Below are 21744 nucleotides of genomic sequence, written 5' to 3'. Positions count from 1 at the left end.
TGAATTAAATGCGAGTAATCGATCGATATATTCTCTTGATATTTATTCCCTAGGCCCTAGGTTTATTCCCTAGGCTTCCTTCCGGTTTAGAGAATTCTCAAGTACTCGTTCTTTGTTTATATGCATGTAGATTCCTTTAATATATATTCACGGACGGGACGTTGATATTTTAGGTATGTTCTGCCGTTATTTCAAGAATATCTTTTTCCATTAATACTCAGAAGAGTCAGGCAGAAGATTTTTGCCTGTAAGAACATGAAACATTTACTGAAAGAAATTTTGATACCTTTACTGTCGGAGGTTATAATTTATACCTTATAAATCATTTCAATTTTGTAGTTTGGAAAATTATTCGTTTATGAATTTTATTCTAAGTCAAATTTTTTCTACGTAATGTTTTGATATCGTATAGGAAAAGATAAATTAAAATGGCAGAAGATTTTGGAAGAGATACACCACCTATATACACAGCAAATGAAGAAACAAAAACTGCTGGACAACCCCTTTCGGATTTTTTACTACAACTCGAAGATTATACGCCAACGGTAGGCAAATGAAACATTATAATTGTAGTTTGTTCATTATTATTAATAGTATAATCGGTAATATCAAATGATTCTTTTAACAGGTACCAGACGCCATCAGTGAACATTATTTACATACTGCTGGTTTTAATACGACAGATCCCAGAATGTAAGCAATTTGCAAAAAGCTTGATTAATATATAAGTGAAACTTTAATGATTACTGTTTCATAAATATGTGTATAACGATTTTAGAGTGAGATTGGTTTCACTAGCTGCACAAAAATTTATATCTGAAATAGCAAACGATGCACTGCAACACTGTAAAACACGTGGAGCCAATCAGAATACAAAAACGAAAGGAAAAGATCGACGTTATACTCTTACCATGGAAGATCTGACCCCGGCAGTTGCAGAATATGGCATTATAGTTAAAAAACCACATTATTTTGTTTGATTCAGTAGCGTCCTACTTTATCTATTTTTATTCATGAAAAATCTTTATTTATTTAATATTCTTTCACATATAGGTATAGAATGAATTTCTAATATGCAGTATATCATTGTACAATTTTTATAAAAATTAAGCGACATGCTGCAACAAAAGACATAAAACTGTAAAAGTAATGTAGCTTGAGGGTCATACATGATAGTTTTAAAATGATTAGGAAATTTAAATATATTATACTCTATCCGAAAAGTTAATTTCAATATCTTTTTATTGTATACGTATATTATAACATAAATATCTATAATACTTCAGTATTTGATGACATTGAATTTTGGAAATTTAAATCTCAAAAAGAGGTCGTTAAAATTTAATTTATCAAAAATAAACGACGATAAGAAGGAAACATTAACGAATACAAAAAATTCCTTTGCTTCTAACGTACCGATCCAGTTAAAAAGTTAATTCTAAGATCATAAAGTTACATACATATCAAAAAAATATCTTCAGCTGATAGTGACTAAAAAAATAGCATATGTGGCTAGTAACTTTTCAATACATCAGGTATACCAGCAACTCCGCATGCGCTTTATTCTAAAAAAACTATCAGCCATATTGGTGTGTTGTATCGCTGCCCTCAGTAATTTCGAAGATCAGTGAGGTATTTTTCGCGTTTATCATACGATCTTTTTCATATTCGTTGCACTACGAATAATCGGGATTGCCAGTATGATATTTAGTCGAAATAAATTGGCCACTTATGGACTTTTATGACATTCATGAGCGGAAAAAGTTTGGTTAATGTTGCCACCTGGGCTCACGGAAATCAGTCTGTTTAAGAACATGTCGTAAATAAATGCGTACTATTTTCACTGAATTGGAATGTTCATAGGATATTTACACCTTCTTCTACATTGTTGTTTCTTCGTTTAAAATAATCATTGTTAGGTATTGGTTGATTTTCAAAAGAATCACAACTTTTATGAATACTTTGCCATCGTCTGCCGTCCTCTCCTACCTTCGCTCACTTTTACTTCATACTTTTTATATATCCCAGTTCTATGCCTTTCATGATAACATTACATTTCATATCCTTGTAATTATTATTGATCATCGTGGTTGCGCGATTTTCGTCGAGCAACAGGTAAAGATTGTCGATACAATTTGCTATAATTATACCAATTAGGTTCATCTTGAATATCTGTGATTATTGTCATAAGACCTGCTTGGTACAGGTAATATTTTCCCACATCATTGTGTTTTCTATTGGTGTCATTTCTTAAGACAGAAAAGCTAAATATTTGTTAATCATACATACTATTTTTACTACTATATTTTTCTAACTAATTTACATGTGAGTTTAGAAATATAATTCCCAACATGATAATAATCTTTCAAAAACTCTATTCTATGATGAAATATTATGTCTTCAGCAAATAGATCATCATGACGGATTCTATGAAATTTGGTCCAGAATGGTTTGTAATGTTTTATATATATAATACAATTATTAATTCAGTGTATTTCTTTGCTTATACATTTTACTTGTTATGATAAATATATAGGTTGCGCAATTTGTCTGGAGATACTTGCAATAGTAGCGGTGGTGGTGGAGGTACTACAAGTTTAACAACTCCACGTTATCAATTAGCTGAGCATAGATACGGGCGAGAAGAAATGTTGATCCTGTTTGACCGTAATTGTAAACCTCCTGAACCATTGACAAATTTCTCATCATTATATGTTGAGAAAACTCAACTTCCTTTGGCTCTTATACAAATGACAGAAGATGAAACGGTAATTAACCATGTATACTTTTCTTGCATTCACAAATTTGATATTTATATTGAAATTTGAAGGATATTTATATTTATTTATGATAAGTAATTTAGTTATAATAAGTAGATGTATCAAGAAAATAACTTTTTTTTATATATGATTGTTAATCTATCATACTTTGCAATATTATGGTTGCACATGCATTAATTGTTATTTAGAATGCTAATTAATATTGTGTATTTAGCAATTTATATATATTCTTAATACATCCTATATTGTGTACTGCCTCAAGTTAGTTTGAATCTAAAAATATAACACACTGGAGCCCTTGTGCCAGTTCTTCATAGCACTCTCCTACCTGTTGTATATTTTACATAATCATTACTAGTTTATTATCATTCTATGTTATATCTTCTTTCAATTTTGTATCCATTACAAATTAAAATGTTACCTCTCATTTATTGACATATATATAGTATATACATTTCTTAGATATTAATATTAAATATTAAATTATTTGGTAAATTAAAAATATATTCATTTGATTATCATACAATCTTTTTAGCGGATGTGGAACGGAGGAATAACTAATGGCGGTCGAGGAAGAGGTGGAAGTGTAGATCGTGGAGGACGTGGAAGAAGTGGAAGAGGTAGCTTGTATTCTTCTCATTATTCCCGTGGCGTTGGTTTCGATGATTCAGGAGATGGATCACGAATTGACAGTCAACCATTTCAAGTATGTAGTTTGTTTCATTCTATAGAAAAGATAATATGTCGATGCAAGTATTAAGTGAAAAAAACGAACTTAGTATTTAAGTACCTTGCAAGCAAAACATGTTTCTGTCATTAAGTAATATGATATCCAGAAGGTTGAAAATTTTTTATTTTCAGTAAAAGAAGAATTATTCTTTTAATTGATCAGTGAATATATTTTGATATCTAGGGAAGAAATCGCCCATTTGATAGGTCGCAAAGTGAACGTGGTTGGTCAGAAAGAAATGGAGCCTCAGATCCAGGTGAATGGAATGGTTCTACTAGTCCTAGAAAAGAATTAAGTCGTGGGGCTAGTGGTAGTTCTCTTATGGAAAGTAATTGGCGGCGTCATCGTGGTGGTACAGAAGACGATGACGGTTGGCGGAAATGGGGTATATAAACGTGTATCTTCAGCTCTGCATATGTATAATTAAGTAAAGAATATTGCTTATGTAATAATCAATTTGTATTTTAGGTAGGAGTAGTTGGCGCGAAAGTGGGAGTATGGATAGAGATAGATTAGAAAGAAATGAAGGAGATGGAGAAGAAGGACGAAGTAGTGGTAGTAGATGGGAACATCGTGGTAGTCATAGAGTTACACACGATTCAAGTCATCATCCGCCCCCTCGTACAACGCGCACTTGGGATTCAAATCATCATGATAATAATCATGACAATCTTCCCGAATGGTGACTTTCTAACTGTTTTTATAACTAATATAATCTACGAGGAAATTAAATATATTTTAATCATGTTTAATGATTGAAATTCATTCTAGGGCTACTGAAAATCCTAGCGAAAGTGGAGGAAGTTTCGATGCTTCAGGTGCTTTTCACGGTGGAATGTATTCAGATGATGATGAAGATGGAGTGATTAGTGCAGGTGGTACTCAAGAATCAAGGACTCGGCGTGTTTCCGAAGGAAGCGCTACTAATATTAAAAAACCTAGTAGCAAACCTTTATCTTATAGCTCAACTCAGGGACAAACAGCGGGTCGCAATTCCAATAGCGGAATTAGTTCAGTTAGTAAAGAACGACCAAAGTCTTTACATCCGCTCGATGATAAAAATGAATGCATCGAGAAAGAAAGGAGAAGCAGCTCTCCAACGAAACTGCCCATTACAGTTTTAACGGATAATACTGCTACTAAAAGCTTGACGTCAACATCGTCTGAAACTTCACAGAAAAGAAATACAATAGCAACAAGTACGGAGCATACGAAGACTGAAAAAATGCCATCGTCCGATTCAGGAACTGATAAATCTCCCACTAAAGAAAAGAAAAAAGAAGATATTGAAATAGAAACAAAATTAGATCCGATTCCTACTACTGCGAAAAGACAAGTTCCGGTGCAAACGGAATCTCAAAAGCTCGTACATAGCGCGGAAACGGATAACGTAAGGCATAAGTCGGAAGATGATTTAGATAGAATGAAGGAAGAAGCGGACGCATTAGTTGCAAAATTGATGGCAGATGAAGAAAATCATAGAGAGAAGACTGCTAGTATACCGCCTTCTATTGGTAACCAATCTTCTACAGTTTCATCCACGAATGGACAGGAGAAATGGTTTTACCGTGATCCACAGGGTGAAGTTCAAGGTCCATTCTTAGCTAGTGAAATGGCAGAATGGTGTAAAGCTGGTTACTTCACAGCAGGATTAATGGTAAGAAGAACTTGTGACGAACGGTATAGCACTTTAGGAGACTTAATGAAGATGTGTGGCAGAATACCGTTTATACCTGGACCTCCCATTCCTCCCTTAAAGGTACAAGATCTTTTTGTAATCTTTTGGAAGATAACAAATGTTTTAGTGTTAAAGAAAATGCATATAGAAAAAGATTTTTTTCATTTGTTTCTTTTAGTTAACGGATCAGGTAATACCATCTGTGTCTAACACAGTGCCAGCTGGTATGACTGCACTATCAAAACCTGGTATAGAAGATCCAATTCTTCTACTTCAGTATCAACACATGCGATTGATACAAAATCAACAATTACTTTTAAGACAAATGCGGACATCGGCTATAGCAAAACTTTCTCAGTCCGAGCATTGGGCAACGTTAAGTCCTATAGAACAAAACCAATTGATTTTTCAATATGTTTTTCATGATTCAGAGATTCCAGAGATGCCAATCTCTACAAATCCATTCGTACCTCACCTTCCGTCACAAGCTTCGAATCCAGTTATGCAACTTTTCACTCAAATGCAACAGGTATCAATTTATCTCATCTAGAATGTATACTTGTAAAAAATTGTGATATTAAATTTCTATAATCTTTTGTTCCTCAGGCTAAAACGCAACCAGAAACTCATTTAACGTCAAATCCACATTCAAGTACAACAGCGCATCCACCTACAGTCGATCCTATACAACAACTTATACAGCAGATGGGTGGTATGCAAAATATATCGGGACTTCAACAATCAAGCATAAATTCAACGTCAGCTGCAACGCAAGAGGACAATCCCATAAAATCTTTGTTACGTCAACTCAATGTTAGTGCAAATGGCCATCCACAAACACCTCATATCGATACCGTTTGGCCACAACCCCCGCCACAAATAAATCCACAATTTAATGCACAGAGTTGGTTAGCACAAGTATGTGTTACTTTGTATAAATTTCCATTCAGAAAGATATAGGTTTATAAATACAGTCAATATATTACATACTGTTCAGGTTGGACCGATACCAGCAGTACCTCCAGGCCAGTTACCTACATCATTATGGGATCTGCATACTAAAGAAATAAAGACTGAACAGCAGATATTGGTAATTACGGTTTCAAAATTTAGATTGCTTTATCGCTTAGAATACAATTAAAAACTGAAAGTTATTATTGTGTCATAGGAAGAACAAAATCTTCGATTACAGGAAGATAGGAAAAAAGAAGAACTTCGAAAACAAGAGGAATTACAACGACAAGCTGATGAAGAAAATGCGAAAAGAAAAAAGGAAGAGCAGGCCAAGCAGGCAGAAGAAGCAAAGCGAAAAGATGAAGAGAGAAAGAAAAAAGAAGAAGAAAAAAAACGGAAAGAAGAAGAGAAGCGTAAACAAGAGGAAGAAAGAAAGAAAAAAGAAGAGAAAAAGCGTAAAGAGGAAGAGAAAAAACGAGAAGAGAAGCGAAAGCAGGAAGAAGAAAATTTAAGGAAAAGGCAAGAGGAAGAAAAGAAAAAAAAGGAGGAACTTAGAAAGCAGGAAGAAAAGCAAAAGAAGGAAGAAGAAAAAAGAAAAAAGCTGGAAGAGGAACAAAAAAAGCAAGAAGAGGAAAGAATGCGGTATATTTTGCAAATAATTATGTATATTTGTGAAATATTAATTATTTGAAAAAAAGGAGTTAATAAAACCTACTTCTCTACTTTTCCTATCGTAGAAAAGAGGCAGAGGCACGTAAGCAGGCCGAAGCTGAAGAACAGGCTCGGCGAGCAGAACAGAGACGGCGGGAAGCGGATGCACTCCGTAGATTACAAGAACGAAGTAAAGCGCCATGGGCACAGGCGCCTCGTGCACCAGCTCCAGCTACTCCTGCTGCTTCACTTGCTGAAATTCAAAGACTTGAACGAGAAAAGAAAGCGGTATACTTCGAAATTTTTAAGAAAGTTTTATCATTCTTGTAGAAACTATATACTAATAGCTATAAATGTTTGTTCAGGAAGAGCAACGATTTCAACAAATGATGCAGCAACAATTAGCACAGCAGAAAGCCATAGAAACAGCTCAAGAAGCATCAGTAATGGACTCTTCTAAAAGATTGCAATTTAAATGGGCAGAGAAGGCTACAGCTTCTACAAAATCTGTACCAGTAAAGAGTCTCGCACAGATTCAACAGGAAGAGCAAGAAAGGATCGCCAAGGTAAAGGTACTTATTACTTTTTCCATATCTTATGCTATCGTATATTAATTTTCATATATTTTTTCATTTGTCTTGAGATTTTGTTGTTAATTTCATGAACTTTTTTACATTCCTATAAAAGTGAAGAAAAGAAATACAATTGTTAAATGATAATCATATCTTACTGATTGTTATTGCTGACACTTTAGCAGCAAGAAAGGGAACGCCAAGAGAAGGCAGGACAGAAAGAATCGATGAACGTACTGAAAAACGCTGGAATATGGGGTGCTGCTTCTCAGTGTTTGAATTGGGCCAATTCAAGTAGCTCTAATAATAATCAAGTTTGGTCGAATAATAGTGGTACCAGTGGTTTTTGGGACGATCCTACGCCAATTAAGCCTACGGCCGTAAAGCAATCTGTTAAACAAACTACTACAGTAAAAGCTCTTACTGCCAATCAACAACAGCAACAAAGTAATAAAACAAATAAGAATAAGAATAAACGAGAAGAGGAATTGGTTAAGAAATTATTTGAACAAAACACTGCCAAGACAGATGATTTCACACAATGGTGCAACAAAGCCCTAAGTGGTTTACAGGTGTCTGTAGACAGTAAGTAAAGACTCTTTCACGTACGTATTTTTGTTCCGTTTATAAATGGTTTAATTAGTAAATTTTGCGTGTACACAGTCCCCACGTTTGTTGGATTTTTGCGGGACATTGAATCTGCGTACGAAGTAAAAGAATATGTTCGAGATTATCTTGGCGATAACAAACAAAGTTCAGAATTCGCAAAGCAATTTTTAGAAAAACGTAGTAAATGGCGATCGGCCCAACGACCTCAAGCACAAGCGGATGACTTGTGCAAACCAGCGCCTGCTGTTAATCCTAATGCACCTACGGAATTTCAGGAAGTAAAGGTATCTTGAGTAGATGTAATAAAAACTGGTAATGATCGATGATATGTTTTACAAGCGCCTAAGTGCTTAATATAATCTTTCAGGGAAAGTCAAAGAAGCCAAAGAAGGGAAAAATGTACAAAGTTGATAATAGAATTCTTGGCTTTAGCGTAACCGCAGCCCCTGATCGAATCAATGTAGGTGATCGCGATTATGGAGAAGGTGTTTGAATTAATTCTGACAACTTTAACTGTATTATGGAAATTGTGCAACGCTTGGCCCAACAAATGGTTTGTTATTTATTTATTGTAGATGCCAAATAAGTTCTAAGGAACCCGTTACGAGTACTTCGTTAAAAGTATATAAGATTTTTCTATGATTATGCGTGTAAGGATCTTATCTCTCGTATCCTTTACTCGTACATTAATGGGAGCCTTAGATACCGTTATAGCGTGGCATTATTTCCTTTTTAAACGGAACTGAAAGACACTCCGAAAGAAAACCCAATTGTACATACTACTCAAAGAAAGATACTTCTTAAAACAAAACAAACTCATCTCTTATTTACATGATATGCATATAAATATAAATAAATGAATGATTATATATATTATATATATGTATATGTATGTATACACACTACATACATATATTGCATTAACACATTTTGTAATATTTCACTTTCATCGCCGTAAGTAAAGAAATTATGCCGATCGATAACTCGTACACGCGGAAACATCGCAGTCGAAAGCAATATGTGCTCATGAAGGTGTTCAGCAAGCAAAAATAAATTGTTAATATGTGATCGTAATCAAAAAAGCTTCGATCAAGCACGATATTGATGGATACATTAATATTATCGAATGCACCAAGTATGATAATATAAATCCTATGGATTTCTTTTTTTATCGTAACATCATGATAACGATACGACTTCGCCTTGGATTACGTTTTGCTTATTATTTTTTAAGAGAATAATCTTGTATTTAATACATTGAAAAACTTTTTTTTTTAATCAATTTATGACCGTTTTTAAGAATAAAGAACTAATAATATTTTGACTGAACGATTGAATATTAGGAACAATTTGGACAATGAATTGTACATTATACGTAGAGCCAATCACTCCTTATTCCGAACTTTTGTTTATATAAAGCAACCATGAACGGAAGAACTTATTAAAATGAAAATTGTATGTTTCAAAGCAGTAATATTGCAAAGAAAAAGAAGCTCTTGTACTTTCTTAACACTTTGAATACAATGGTATATTTCAAAGAATAAAAATAGTACTTGCATGTTGTACGATTTATAAAGAAAATAAACTATCTTCCATTCTCCTGTTTTGCACCAGAAAAATATGAAAGTAAGCTCATGTAATGTTAGGAACGTGTACTGTCGATTTTGAAAAATTTACATAGCACATAAGGAAATTTCAGATTGATTACTGCGTGTGCCTACGTGTGGATCTCACTCTCGTCGGCATAGCCTTCTTATTAATATTGAGGTCAATCTAATGATAAATATTTAACAAGGAATTTTATGTAAGATTTTAATTAATGCAACAACTGAAACCAGTATCTTTTGTAAAGTTTTAATTATAATTATAAGTATACATGTGAACTGTCCCACCTCTAACAGAGAGTTAAAGGAGAAAATTTTTAGCACCTGTATAAAAAATATTGATTTCTTCTTTTTCGTTTTTCATAATTGAACTAATCTTTGCATAAAGTGGTACGAATACTCTGTAAGTAAGCAGAAAATGTTGCGACAGATCTGACCGCTCTTAATATTATAATGGTTGTTAATTAAGGCTCATTGGTCTTCTTTCAATATGAGAAGAGTATTTTTAGAAGATCATAGATCCTTACATGAAAGATTTATGTATAAATAGATAAATGTACAGTAATACAAGGATAATTAAATAGAAAAAAACAGATAATTGAGATATTGTATTAATATTATTATTGTATCTAACGTACAGCGTATAATAAAATAAATATTATTATATTTTCAATTTGACCCTATTATTTTAGCTGATGTAAAAAAGGGAGTAATCGGTGCAATATATTTTTCATATGTAAATAATCATTGTGTATGTGCGTGTGTATGATTATAAATTATAATATTATGCAAATTCATCATTCATAAAAAGTTATGTACGTAAAAGCATATAATAATTAAAACAACGTTTGACAAGAAAATAAAATAATTTTACATTAGTTTAATTTTTTTTAACAACTGTATTTGTACTTTGGACACTGTATTTCTGTTTTTGTACATATATATTTATACAACATGAAAATATGTTATCTCAAAAGAATGTTAGGAAGTATTTTTATGAATAGTTGAACCTCTTGCACGAAAAGGTATATTTAAATCATACTGATAGGAATGTATTTGGTATATAAAACACATACTATCAAAATGCTTATATCACCTTATAGTACATCTTGGAAATAAAATATTAATCCTCTTTTTCGTCTCCTCGAGGCTGTATGACGTTAATTTCAGCATAATCTTTCGCAATATCAATGTACTAGAAATTATTATATTTGTTATTGTTATTATGTTATTATTGTTAATTGTTACAAACTTTTAACTTACCTTTTGCGGTACAAGGATTTCTAAAATTTGTAAAATGATGTAGCACAATGATACAACAAGTAAATAGGCTAATACTCCACTTTGAACATAACTTGCTAATTGTTGACCTAAATTCTTTTTATTTTCTTGTTTTACTAAATTGTAAACTATTTCAGTCCTTTTAGTAATATTAAACCAGTTATAAAATAAGCTTATCCTTTTATGCATTTCAAATGGACATCTAGTGTTTCCTTCTTTATAATCTGTTATAGCAGATTCTAGTCCACTAATAAGAGCAGGTACTGTGGGTTCTACTAAATAAATTAAATCAGGTGGTAGTACTTCAGGTATACCACCGACTTTTGTTGAAACAACTTGTAAACTATAATAAATGGAAACATTATATCAATATAAGCAGTGACAACTGTCTTAGTGTTATTGAAAGAATATGTTTTACCCGCATGATGCAGCTTCAACAATTGCCATGCAATATGCTTCTGTCAGACTTGTATTTAGGAATATATGACCCTTATTCAATACATGTCTAATTTGAGAATGCTCCAAGCTTCCAAGCAACGTTACCCTATGTTGTAACAAGTTTCTTTCTCGTACTTCTTCTATGAGCCATCTTTTGGGACCATCTCCAGCAATTAGAAATTGCACATTCTTGTATCGACTACAAAGATCGGGTATAATACGAGCTAATAAATCGACGCCTTTGCGATATACTAGTCGCGATACTATGACTATTGTAACTACAATTAATAATAGATAACATTAGTAGTATTTTGTATCAATTTTATGGCATAATATAAATATGAAAATAAAAAAGAACTTACTAAAATTATCATCTCTTTTACTGATGTCAGGCATAAATAAAGTAGTATCAACTGCATTTGGGATAACAGAAACTTTTTCTTTTAAGACCTTTGCCCTCAATACTGTATTCTCTTTCCCAGTATGTGATACACATATACAATGGTTGCAATCAGCTAACGATATCTCTAAAAATTTATTTGTTAAAATCGCAGAGGCATCCGCAAAACCAAAAAGCGAATGATCTGTGAAAATGGTCTAAAATCCCAGCATACAAGAAGAATGTATTGTATGAACATATATTTTGTCGTTAAGTAACAAACAACTTACTTTTAATCCCATCAAGCGGCCAATTAACATCCCTTCGTGAGCAAGAGCAGAGAATGCAGAGTGGCCATGAACTATTTGGATTTCTTCCCTTAGAAAGATATATCTAATGAGAGGGATAGAACAAATCATTGTTGGAAGAACACATTGATTGTAGAATACTTTTACTGGTATGTAATATACCTTAAAAATAAAATATTTTTAGCATTAATAAACATTCTTTGTATAGACTTTATACTTTCAAATTACAAATATTCTTTATACTGTACGTTACTTTTAGGCCATTTGTCATATAACGCACTCCGATTCTATCACCATAGGAATGAGTAAGCACTACAACTTTATGTCCAAGCTCCATTAAACATTGAGACAAATTAAAGATATGTTCCTCAACACCACCCATGTTAGGATAAAAAAAATCAGACACCATACTGGAAAATAGAATAGATGTTAAGTACTTCCTTTTATAAAATTTATTTTATGCTATTATACACCAGATAATGACGTTTCTTCTAAGATATTTTAAATAGTATAATAATCACAAACCATATCTTATGTTTTATGATGTTCATATTGACGATTAAATTGAAACATGTCTCATGTAATAAAATAATACGTGCTATTCGTTGAATATAATTGAGAACATCTGAAGTATTTGATAACTCTCTGCACATTGATTCACGTGCAAATAGATATTCGTTGACAAGTTTATCATATTAAAAACTTTGTTAAATAACTAAATAAATAAATAAATAGTTAAATACTAAATAAAACTAACTTCTAAAAAATCGTTTTTATCTTTCCGCATAAAACATTTCAATTCAACGAGTGTTTTATACACGTAAGAAGTCAGATAAGGTTATAAAATTCTTTTGAATTTCCTTTGGTACATCTGTAAAGATGAATTGATATCTCTTATTATTCTAATTTTAATTGCAAAGGTCAACGTATTCATGTTCTTCAAATACTCTTAGCATAAATAAATTCGTTGCAAACTCATTATGAACAAAGCAAATAATGGAGATAAATACATTTCAATTCAATAAAAGTGGTTCGACTTTTTACTAATATCAATGAGTTTCGAGGTTTTGTATCTCGAAAATCGATATTCAGTCGACGAGAAAATTGAATTTTTTCTCAATCTATTGCATGCCGCAAGATGTAGAAAATCCAACAAGAAAAAATATTATTTTTCTTTATTATTTTCTTTGAACATATTAAGTTCCCAAAATTTCTAGTATATCGTAAATTGAATTTCTAAAATGATATTATTCCAAGATGTATATAATCATACACCACTGTATATCATAGACTACGAATTTTTATGCATCTTTATATTTTTATGAATTAAAAAATAGAAATTTAAACAGGAATTTATTTCATCTACCAAATATTAGAATTAAACTGCGAATTTTTGCGCATTTATAGAAAACTAGAAAGTGCAAAGTCACACCAAACGCACATAGCATGAAAAATATGTAAAATATCCATATATAATGCTTTCTATAGTAGTGATATTTAGTAGGTACAACACTTTTCTATCGAAGTTCTGTTTTTTTAATTATATTTTCAAACATATGAATTTTCATAAAAATCTGTAGTTTAACGATAATATATACTATAAAAATAATATAGTAGTAAAGCTTCTAGAAAAAGTTACGTATTTCATTATATTACTGTAAAAATTAAATATGGTTTAAATAATTCAATTAATCAAATATTAGCCAATACATTTACGGATAAGATTGATTTTTTCTGTAGCACTACTTATTATCTCAAGAAATCTTTATATTAAGACTTACGCACTGTTTAGATGTTTTTAGATTATGTTTTAATTATAGCATTTTTGTAATTGCATTTATATTTAATTTTATGTTGCATATATTATGTAGCTATTACTGCTTTTTTTTACTTTTCGTTTTGTCTTCTATTTTTATTTATTTTTTGCTTTACATATACGTGATACGTAATATGTATGTATATATAATTGTATGTATATATTGGATTTATACCTTCAGTTCCTACACTTCTATTCACAAATAAATAAATAAATAATAGTAATATATAATGATTATTTGCATTTATACGCAATGTGTACATATTCCATGCATATTGTATATTATATGCACACATTACATATAATATGCAAATATTCTACAAATCATAAAAATTTCTCACGAACACATAAAAATTCGTAATCTAATTATAAATTTCTTTTCATTTCTATTAAGTATTACTACTTTGTTATTGAAACATAGAATAAAAGTTAGATTACCACTATCCAATAATAAACTGGTAAAGAAAAGGCTATTGTAATTTATGCATATGACCAAATATGACCATGCCTATCTTATAGATATAGTTGCAATTGTTACATCGTTCGTGATTGCGCGTAGAGAGAGAGAGAGAGAGATACATACGACGGAAAGTAAGATAGTGCAGATAGGAAAACATTAGTTAAAAGAAGATAGAGAGATAGTGGAAAGAAGAAGGCAATGCATGGTTTGGTTATATGTCGGTGGTCGGTGCACAACAAATGGTCGACATGTTTCATCAACGATGCGGTCATCGTGTAACTTTAACAAACAACAATTGCACGGCCATAAGGGATTTTTCAGAATATAATCATGGATTGGTTCTCAGCGCAGAACCGCTTAAGGACGATGAGCTTTTTGAAGTCCGCATCGATAAAAAGGTACCGAATCGCAAACTTTGAACTTGTCTAGTTTAGTAGTGAATCCCTCGAATCTGTCAAAACGTTGTTTACGATGTTGATAATTTGAAGTTTTCAATTTACCATTCATTTATATTTAGGAGTTGCGCGTATTCCGTGTTCCTGTTAAAAACTGTCATAGAATGCATCAGTAACAAATCAAATTGTAAATGCTCGTACTTTGTTTATTGCTTTTGACTCGTATTTTTAACGATTTAATGTAGGTTTTGTGTCGGATTATCAAATTTAGGATTAATACTCGTTTATATATTGTAATATACTCTAAATTATCATGTATTGTAATATAGTTTAAAATTAATATCTTTATAAAAATACAATTGCACATATAGTATATATCAAATGTATTAGTGAAAAAGTTAACATTCTATGGAAATTACTAATCATTTTATATTGAGTTATTTTCTTTTTAAGTTCAAGTTCTGTTATGTAGATGACATCATGGAGCGGCAGTATAGAAATAGGAGTAACAGAATGCGATCCAGAAATAATAGAATTAACAGCCTGTGCTACTAATCTTCGTCAAGGAACTTGGATTATGGTTGATTCTGGCATAATGCATGATGGAATAAGAACGGTAGAAATGTATGGAATGTGTCTAAACGAATTACAAGAAGGAAGTACTTTAGGAGTAATGAGGACATCTAATGTAAGTTTTTTTGTATATTAATGTTCTAATGCTTGTTTTAATAAATAGTTTTATTCACTTCTTGTTTTCTTTTAATTATAGCATGAATTGATATTTTATATCAATGGTGTCTCTCAAGGAGTAGCTGTATCCAATATTCCAGAACGCATTTTTGCAGTCGTAGACATGTATGGCGATTGTGTGCAGGTGACTATAACTCACCCACAAGTTGTCTCCACTTTATGTAACGAGCCAAAAGATGAAGTCGAAATTAATAATGACTTCGCTCTTGGAGAAGCATCTAATTCCTCAACAACTAATCTAGTCGCTAATTTGAATGTTAATTTAAATGTTAATGTTAATGTTAATTTACCTAAGAATCCAAGTCCTGCAGCTATTAGGGAGGATAGATTAAGATTTCATGAGAGAGTTGGCTCGCTGGTAAAATTGTCTAACAATGCCAGAACTGCAGAAAGGCGAAGACCCTTAGACGAATTTAATAATGGAGTAGTAATGACTCATAGACCATTAAGGGACAATGAATTATTTGAGGTAAATAAGGAAAATCTAAAGTAAGAAATGATTTCTAATGCATGAGACATTAGTGTAAATTATATATTACTATAGGTACGAATTGATAGGCTTGTACACAAGTGGTCAGGTAGTATAGAAGTTGGAGTTACAATGCATAGTCCAACAGCATTAGAATTTCCAGCAACAATGACTAATATGCGGTCGGGAACAACGATGATGTCTGGGTGTGGAATTTTGGTAAACGGAAAAGGCACATGTCGTGAATATGGGGAATTTAATTTAGATGAATTAAGGGTAATTAAAATCAAAGTGGAGTGTTATTAAGAATGTTTTGTATTATATGTGATTCAATAAAATACTTATTTAGGAAGGTGATAGAGTAGGCATGATAAGACGAAGCAATGGAAATCTTCATTATCTAATAAATGGATTAGATCAAGGTATTGCCGCTAAAGTACCTGTAGGTGTATGGGGTGTTATAGATTTGTACGGTATGACGGTAAAAGTAACAATCGTCGATCGTGATGAAAGGGAGGAACAAAACTTAATTACTAGACGAAACACGTTACAATTGCAAGGTTTAAATGGTAAGAGTTTAGTATCAATCATTTTTCTTATATTATTGATTTATGATATAACACCGCGATAAATTTTTCGAATACTTCTGTTATTTAGAAACCGAAGAAGAGCCGCCAGATAGACTTATGTTTCATTCTTGCTGCGGTACACATGTCGAAGTGATTAATAACGGACGCACTGCGCATAGGCCTAAGTAAATAAAAACTTATTTAACAATGTACATGAAATTTTATTAGAGTGTGTGTGTAGTAAATCTATATGCCATTCTTTTTTAGCGTAATGGATGATTTTAACAACGGTGTTGTATTGACTTCAAGACCATTGAAACCAAATGAATTATTCGAAGTGAGGTTGGACAAAATTGTAACAAAATGGGCAGGTTCTATCGAAATAGGAGTCACCACTCATTCCCCAACTGAACTAGAGTTTCCTTTCACTATGACAAACGTTAGGTATGTAAATTAATATTTCCAATTAATATTAATATACATATATACTTTTTCCTAAATTTATGTTAAGTTTATCGCCCGTATTATTGCTCGAAGGTGGTCATATCCCTTGCAGATCCGGTACATGGATGATGACAGAAAATGGGGTGATGCACAATGGTACTATGATAATAGACCAATACGGTCAGAATCTTGATCGACTACAAGTGGGAGATCGTGTAGGTGTAATGAGAAAGGACAATGCAACATTGCACTTTTATGTAAATGGTGCTGATCAAGGGGCTGCAGCGATGAATGTGCCTGAGAAAGTTTATGGTGTCATAGATCTTTATGGGCAAGCAGCACAGGCAACTATAGTTGACAATACAGACTTCTATAGCCCTACTACAAACAATTCAAGCTTCAGCAATACAACCTTGTATAGGTTCGTAAATTTTGTTCACTTTTGAACATGCGATCGAAGATATTTATTATTAATTATTTTTCCCAAATAGTGACTTGAGGTTTCATCATATACATAGTAAGAATGCAAAAATAATAAATAATGGATTGACTGCATTGAGGCCTAGAGCTTTAGGGGAATTCAATGAAGCCATTGTGATTGCAAATCGTGCGCTGCGTGATGGTGAAATGTTTGAAGTGACAATCGATAAAATGGTTGATAGATGGACAGGAGCAATTGAAGCAGGTATATATTTAAAAGTATAATTTACATTCTTTTGCTTAGTAGAATATTAGTAAGGAAATATCTTTTTTAGGTGTAACTCTTATAAGACCCGACGAGTTGGAATTTCCATCTACGATGACGGATATCGATCACGATACTTGGATGTTGTCTGGATCTAACGTTATGCGAGATGGTGTTATTTTAAGGAATAATTACGCTTGTGATTTAGACAAACTAATTGAGGGAAATCGCATTGGCATGATGCGATGTTCAGATAGTAGTTTGCATTATTATTTAGATGGAGTAGATCAGGGACCTGCTTGTACAGGTGTACCACCACATGTCTATCCTGTGATTGAATTGTATGGACAATGTGTTCAGGTATATCAAAGTTAAAGACTCTTACCTAATCTCAAAGATAAAATAATAAAAAATATGATATGCTATTCACTATATATAAATTGATATGCTATTATTTAAATAAATAAATAAATAAATAATTATACATATATATATATATATATGTATGTATAATTATTATTATATATATATATATATATATGTATAATTATTTATTTATTTATTTATTTATTAATATCAATTCATCAGGTTACAATTGTACAACCGGAACGCAGAGATCCAACAACACAACAGTATTTGCCATCAGAAAACAGTACTAGTCAACAACCTACATCAGTAATTCAGCTTCAAGCTCAGACAGAGATAATGCATAAATTTCATGAATCTGTTGGTTTAAATGTTCAATTAAATAACGATAGAACGGTAGCAACTAGGTGTAGAGAATATAATAATGCTATATTATTAAGCGAAACACCATTAGAAAATAATGAACTTTTTGAAATTGCCATACAAGAAGTAGCTCGTGAATGGAGTGGTTGCTTAAGGATAGGTGTTGTGAAAAATGAAAGTGGAAACTGGTTAACATCTATGAATCTTGTGCCTGGCATGGGGTCCATTTCAACAGATGCTTGGTACTTAACAGGTAATATTAGAATAAAATGAATACGATACATATTGTATAATTTACTACAATTTAGAATCTTATATATATAGGTAATGAAGTAAGACACAATGGATATGTTTTATGTATGAATTATTGTCCAAGTTTGGAATGGTTACGTGTTGGTGATAAAATTGGACTGAAACGTACACACGAGGGTAATTTAAAATTTTATATAAATGGAGAGGATATGGGTATAGCGGCATCGAGTATACCGGAAATGGTGTACGCTGTGATCGATCTTTTTGGTAGTACAGTAACTATAAATATAACGAGTAGTAAACAACAAAATAATGCAGTATCTCCAAATGCTAGTTTGAGATTGCAAGATTCTTTGGAATTATTGCTAGATCCAATGCCACCAGTTTTGCGAAAGTATGTCTTTAATTATATATTCAGAGTATGCGTGCTCATCTTTTTTTGATACTTGAAAACATACAATATTGTTATTTCATATATAGTGATGCTGGAATGGACACATCTGTAGATGTATCTGAAGGAAAATTAGTAAACGATGCAACACTCACACCAACGCAATCTGCTGCTCATTTTATAGGAGAAAACGATTGGAGTTATGAATTCCATGAAAATCATGGCAGAAACATACAACTCGAAAGTAAGACTTCTGCACGAAGAGTTGCAAGTTACAATCAAGGTATTATTTATTCTCATATCTACACACACTTATTGACTTTAACATTTCTTACATCATATGTTGTTTTTAAGGAGTGGTAATGTCTAGTCGTCCTTTACTAAAAGGAAAGCCATTTTTAGTGAAAATAGAGAAATTGAACAAACGATGGGTTTCTAATATTTATTGTGGAGTAACTTGCATTTCACCTGAAAAGGCTAACTTTCCTTTAACTGCTCTTGGCTTCAAAAAACATTCTTGGATTATTTGTAGCGACTGGATATCACATAATGGTATTAGGGTAAGTATTAAGCAAATTGATATAAGACATGAAACATATATTAACAAACTTTATCCTTAGATAAAGACAAAATATGGAGCTGCTTTGGAAAGTCTTCACTGTAATTCTATAGTAGGTTTATTTATCGATGACGACAACAGATTACACTTAATTATCAATGGTGTAGATCAAGGCATAGCTGCAACGGACTTACCACCTTACGTTTATGCTGTATTTGATCTGTATGGTCAATGCGAACAAGTTTCCATTGTTGCAAATAATGTAGAGCCGTTCTCATCTACTACCGATAATAGTATAACATCCGTGGAATCTATGAGAACGAAGCTAGAAGATGCGGAAAATTCGCGAGAGAAAGCAGACTTAGAGTGTCACGAAAAAGAAAATGTCATCGCAGCTGCTTCTTCGGATTTATCTTCCTCTACCTCACCAAGTGTGCCGAGCCAGTGCAGTTCGAATACTAAAGACGATGATATTGTGGAATATGCAACGTGTAACAACGATAATGTGCATTTAACAAATAATGTTGAGAACAAAGCTATGCCCAGTATCTCAGACGGTAATAATTTGGATTCGAACTCGGATATAAATCACGACACAACACGAAGTATTAAGAACAAGATTTACGATAATTCAAATCAGTTAAATAATAGCGCGATATTGAATAGTCAGTCAGAAAATTTGACTATTAGAAACGAATGTACAAATGTAGAGATAAATAATGCAACTAATATTAATATTAAAAATGGCACCGCAAACAGCACCAATAACATAACTAACTTAAATACTAACGCTAATAATGCGATAAACGAAAGCATAGTATCTAATAGTCAAGGAAATAATATAAGCTCCTTGCATCAAAATAATGCATCTGTTAATATGTTAAGCTCATCTCAGACATTCTCGTCTCAAAATACATTGAGTAACGCAATATCTGATATTTCGAACACTGTTTCTTCTAGTTTCAACGAAGTGCGTTCAAATATATCCTGGAATAATACAGTATCTGTTGATAATTCCGTTGGTGGAAATACGATTTTAGGACAAAATACAGTCTCCATTCATAATGCACCATTGCTGCATCCATCGCTACCGTCCATACCTCTTGGAACAAACAATATACCCATGAAAAAGTGTGAATATCTAAAGGCGTGTATGAGATTAAAGAAATCACTGGTTTTACCGGATGAATTCTTTTCCTTAGAAGATGTACTTTGTTATTGTAACAACTGTTATAAAGTAGAAGGGGATAGTGCAATTTGCAAAAAGGGTGAACCACCGGCAGAGTTTGCTGTACCGATTGGATGGACTAGGTTTCCATTGAAACAAAGTATTAACGCCAATCAAATCCCACAGAGTACAACCGACAAATGGCATGTTGCTTTCTATGGTATACGTCTGGATGCAATTAGGTAAACAAACATATTTAGAATTTAACAAAAAAGACCTTTTTGCATTATTCTAGTTTTATGTGTTGTTTTAGATTAATTCTCGACACAGGAGAACTTATGACAAAAGAGCAATTGGATATGAGTAATTTAACAATGAATATAAAGACCGAAGATCAAAACCCTCAGGTAGTCTTTTCTCCTAGTATAAAGTATGCAGCATCTGAGGAATTTACCAAGAGATATCCGTAAGTACTTTCACATGTAGTAGTGATTAATTATGAATTATCAATTTGTCATATTTCATAGATATATTGATACTCAATCAAATAAAAAGTTAAATGCTTCAACGGCATTTCAACTACTAGTAAGGCCTGGTTCATATACAATTAATTCTGGTGGTAAAGATAGCGATGACCCGCAGTTCGAATCTGTCAAATGGGCTACCAAAGAAGCTGGGGCTACGGTTATTATGGCTCTCTTAATTCACCTCGATGAATTTTAATTTATATAACACGAAAGTAATAGAAGAGAGTGATCCAGAGATGCGACGGTTACGAGAGATGCACCTTCGTTTAAGGTTGACAATTGTACATAAAGATTATATGCATAACGTAATATAATTACCGTAAGATAAGTTTTTAAAATCAATTTTTTATTTTTAATTATTCCGTCGAATATTTGCCGTGTATATTTATATTTAGGTTGAATTTTATGTTAAGTACTTGTCAGTAAAAACGATAGCGATCATTTCGTAAACATCTGTTAAGGCTTTTGTTACCTTGCTCTTAATTCAGTATGCAGTATTAAAGAAAAATTCATGATAGATGTAATTTATCGACTATGGAACGAACA

At 32.3% G+C, this 21744-nt stretch overlaps 4 protein-coding genes across 10 annotated transcripts; 3 read left to right on the top strand and 1 right to left on the bottom strand.

Moving 5' to 3' along the window:
• The first annotated feature begins 73 nt into the window (after nucleotides 1–73).
• Nucleotides 74–1228, top strand: LOC138188041 (transcription initiation factor TFIID subunit 10). Its single transcript, XM_069129440.1, has 4 exons — nucleotides 74–173; nucleotides 413–545; nucleotides 629–693; nucleotides 779–1228. Exons 2-4 carry the CDS (start codon nucleotides 429–431, stop codon nucleotides 978–980), a joined length of 384 nt encoding a protein of 127 aa, XP_068985541.1. The 5' UTR covers nucleotides 74–173; nucleotides 413–428; the 3' UTR covers nucleotides 981–1228.
• Nucleotides 1229–1423: 195 nt separating this feature from the next.
• On the top strand, nucleotides 1424–10251 carry LOC138188030 (GRB10-interacting GYF protein 2). 3 transcript variants are annotated; one of them, XM_069129405.1, is made up of 16 exons: nucleotides 1424–1632; nucleotides 2405–2449; nucleotides 2537–2768; nucleotides 3316–3486; nucleotides 3694–3895; nucleotides 3979–4192; nucleotides 4282–5269; nucleotides 5367–5717; nucleotides 5795–6106; nucleotides 6186–6278; nucleotides 6357–6784; nucleotides 6880–7081; nucleotides 7159–7359; nucleotides 7548–7950; nucleotides 8029–8258; nucleotides 8342–10251. In XM_069129405.1, exons 2-16 carry the CDS (start codon nucleotides 2418–2420, stop codon nucleotides 8465–8467), a joined length of 4185 nt encoding a protein of 1394 aa, XP_068985506.1. In that variant the 5' UTR covers nucleotides 1424–1632; nucleotides 2405–2417; the 3' UTR covers nucleotides 8468–10251. The 3 variants fall into 3 exon arrangements, with proteins under 3 accessions (XP_068985506.1, XP_068985504.1, XP_068985505.1); XM_069129403.1 differs by having other exon boundaries at nucleotides 7159–7365; XM_069129404.1 differs by having other exon boundaries at nucleotides 1424–1919; nucleotides 7159–7365.
• Nucleotides 10252–10376: 125 nt separating this feature from the next.
• PIG-A (phosphatidylinositol glycan anchor biosynthesis class A) lies at nucleotides 10377–13811 on the bottom strand. Of its 4 annotated transcripts, none has more exons than XM_069129429.1 (7): nucleotides 13766–13811; nucleotides 12238–12394; nucleotides 11967–12146; nucleotides 11660–11894; nucleotides 11278–11575; nucleotides 10842–11202; nucleotides 10377–10773 (listed from the first exon to the last, which is right to left on the bottom strand). In XM_069129429.1, the coding sequence occupies exons 2-7, from the start codon at nucleotides 12391–12393 to the stop codon at nucleotides 10702–10704; spliced, it is 1302 nt and encodes a 433-aa protein (XP_068985530.1). In that variant the 5' UTR covers nucleotide 12394; nucleotides 13766–13811; the 3' UTR covers nucleotides 10377–10701. The 4 variants fall into 4 exon arrangements, with proteins under 4 accessions (XP_068985530.1, XP_068985531.1, XP_068985532.1 ...); XM_069129430.1 differs by lacking the exon at nucleotides 13766–13811 and adding an exon at nucleotides 13695–13753; XM_069129431.1 differs by lacking the exon at nucleotides 13766–13811 and adding an exon at nucleotides 12742–13496.
• A 549-nt stretch (nucleotides 13812–14360) lies between these two features.
• Neurl4 (neuralized E3 ubiquitin protein ligase 4) lies at nucleotides 14361–21536 on the top strand. Of its 2 annotated transcripts, none has more exons than XM_069130163.1 (17): nucleotides 14361–14658; nucleotides 15128–15343; nucleotides 15425–15874; nucleotides 15950–16150; nucleotides 16224–16443; nucleotides 16532–16628; nucleotides 16711–16887; nucleotides 17000–17308; nucleotides 17379–17572; nucleotides 17643–17932; nucleotides 18161–18554; nucleotides 18626–18947; nucleotides 19034–19227; nucleotides 19299–19504; nucleotides 19565–20913; nucleotides 20985–21137; nucleotides 21199–21536. In XM_069130163.1, the coding sequence occupies exons 1-17, from the start codon at nucleotides 14476–14478 to the stop codon at nucleotides 21392–21394; spliced, it is 5151 nt and encodes a 1716-aa protein (XP_068986264.1). In that variant the 5' UTR covers nucleotides 14361–14475; the 3' UTR covers nucleotides 21395–21536. The 2 variants fall into 2 exon arrangements, with proteins under 2 accessions (XP_068986264.1, XP_068986265.1); XM_069130164.1 differs by having other exon boundaries at nucleotides 14524–14658; nucleotides 15109–15343.
• The last annotated feature ends 208 nt before the right edge of the window (nucleotides 21537–21744 follow it).

Source organism: Bombus flavifrons, chromosome 16 (genome assembly GCF_040668555.2).
Source record: "Bombus flavifrons isolate JBK064 chromosome 16, iyBomFlav1_principal, whole genome shotgun sequence".
Taxonomy (NCBI): Eukaryota; Metazoa; Arthropoda; class Insecta; order Hymenoptera; family Apidae; genus Bombus; species Bombus flavifrons.
Note: the sequence above shows the minus strand (reverse complement) of the source record. Positions and strands in the feature narration are given on the sequence as shown.

Bases quoted from the DNA above. Each gene is read 5' to 3' on its own strand.
- LOC138188041 (XM_069129440.1), top strand. From the start codon at position 429: ATGGCAGAAGATTTTGGAAGAGATACACCACCTATATACACAGCAAAT. The intron at 546-628 runs GTAGGCAAATGA...TTCTTTTAACAG, and splicing joins TCGAAGATTATACGCCAACG to GTACCAGACGCCATCAGTGA. The intron at 694-778 runs GTAAGCAATTTG...TAACGATTTTAG, and splicing joins AATACGACAGATCCCAGAAT to AGTGAGATTGGTTTCACTAG.
- PIG-A (XM_069129427.1), bottom strand. From the start codon at position 12,637: ATGTGCAGAGAGTTATCAAATACTTCAGATGTTCTCAATTATATTCAA. The intron at 12,395-12,509 runs GTTTGTGATTAT...TCTATTTTCCAG, and splicing joins ATCATAAAACATAAGATATG to TATGGTGTCTGATTTTTTTT. The intron at 11,576-11,659 runs GTAAGTTCTTTT...TATTAATTGTAG, and splicing joins TAAAAGAGATGATAATTTTA to TTACAATAGTCATAGTATCG.
- LOC138188030 (XM_069129403.1), top strand. From the start codon at position 2,418: ATGACGGATTCTATGAAATTTGGTCCAGAATG. The intron at 2,450-2,536 runs GTTTGTAATGTT...ATAAATATATAG, and splicing joins ATGAAATTTGGTCCAGAATG to GTTGCGCAATTTGTCTGGAG. The intron at 7,366-7,547 runs GTACTTATTACT...CTGACACTTTAG, and splicing joins AAAGGATCGCCAAGGTAAAG to CAGCAAGAAAGGGAACGCCA.
- Neurl4 (XM_069130163.1), top strand. From the start codon at position 14,476: ATGTCGGTGGTCGGTGCACAACAAATGGTCGACATGTTTCATCAACGA. The intron at 15,344-15,424 runs GTAAGTTTTTTT...TTTTAATTATAG, and splicing joins GAGTAATGAGGACATCTAAT to CATGAATTGATATTTTATAT. The intron at 19,228-19,298 runs GTATTATTTATT...GTTGTTTTTAAG, and splicing joins AGTTGCAAGTTACAATCAAG to GAGTGGTAATGTCTAGTCGT.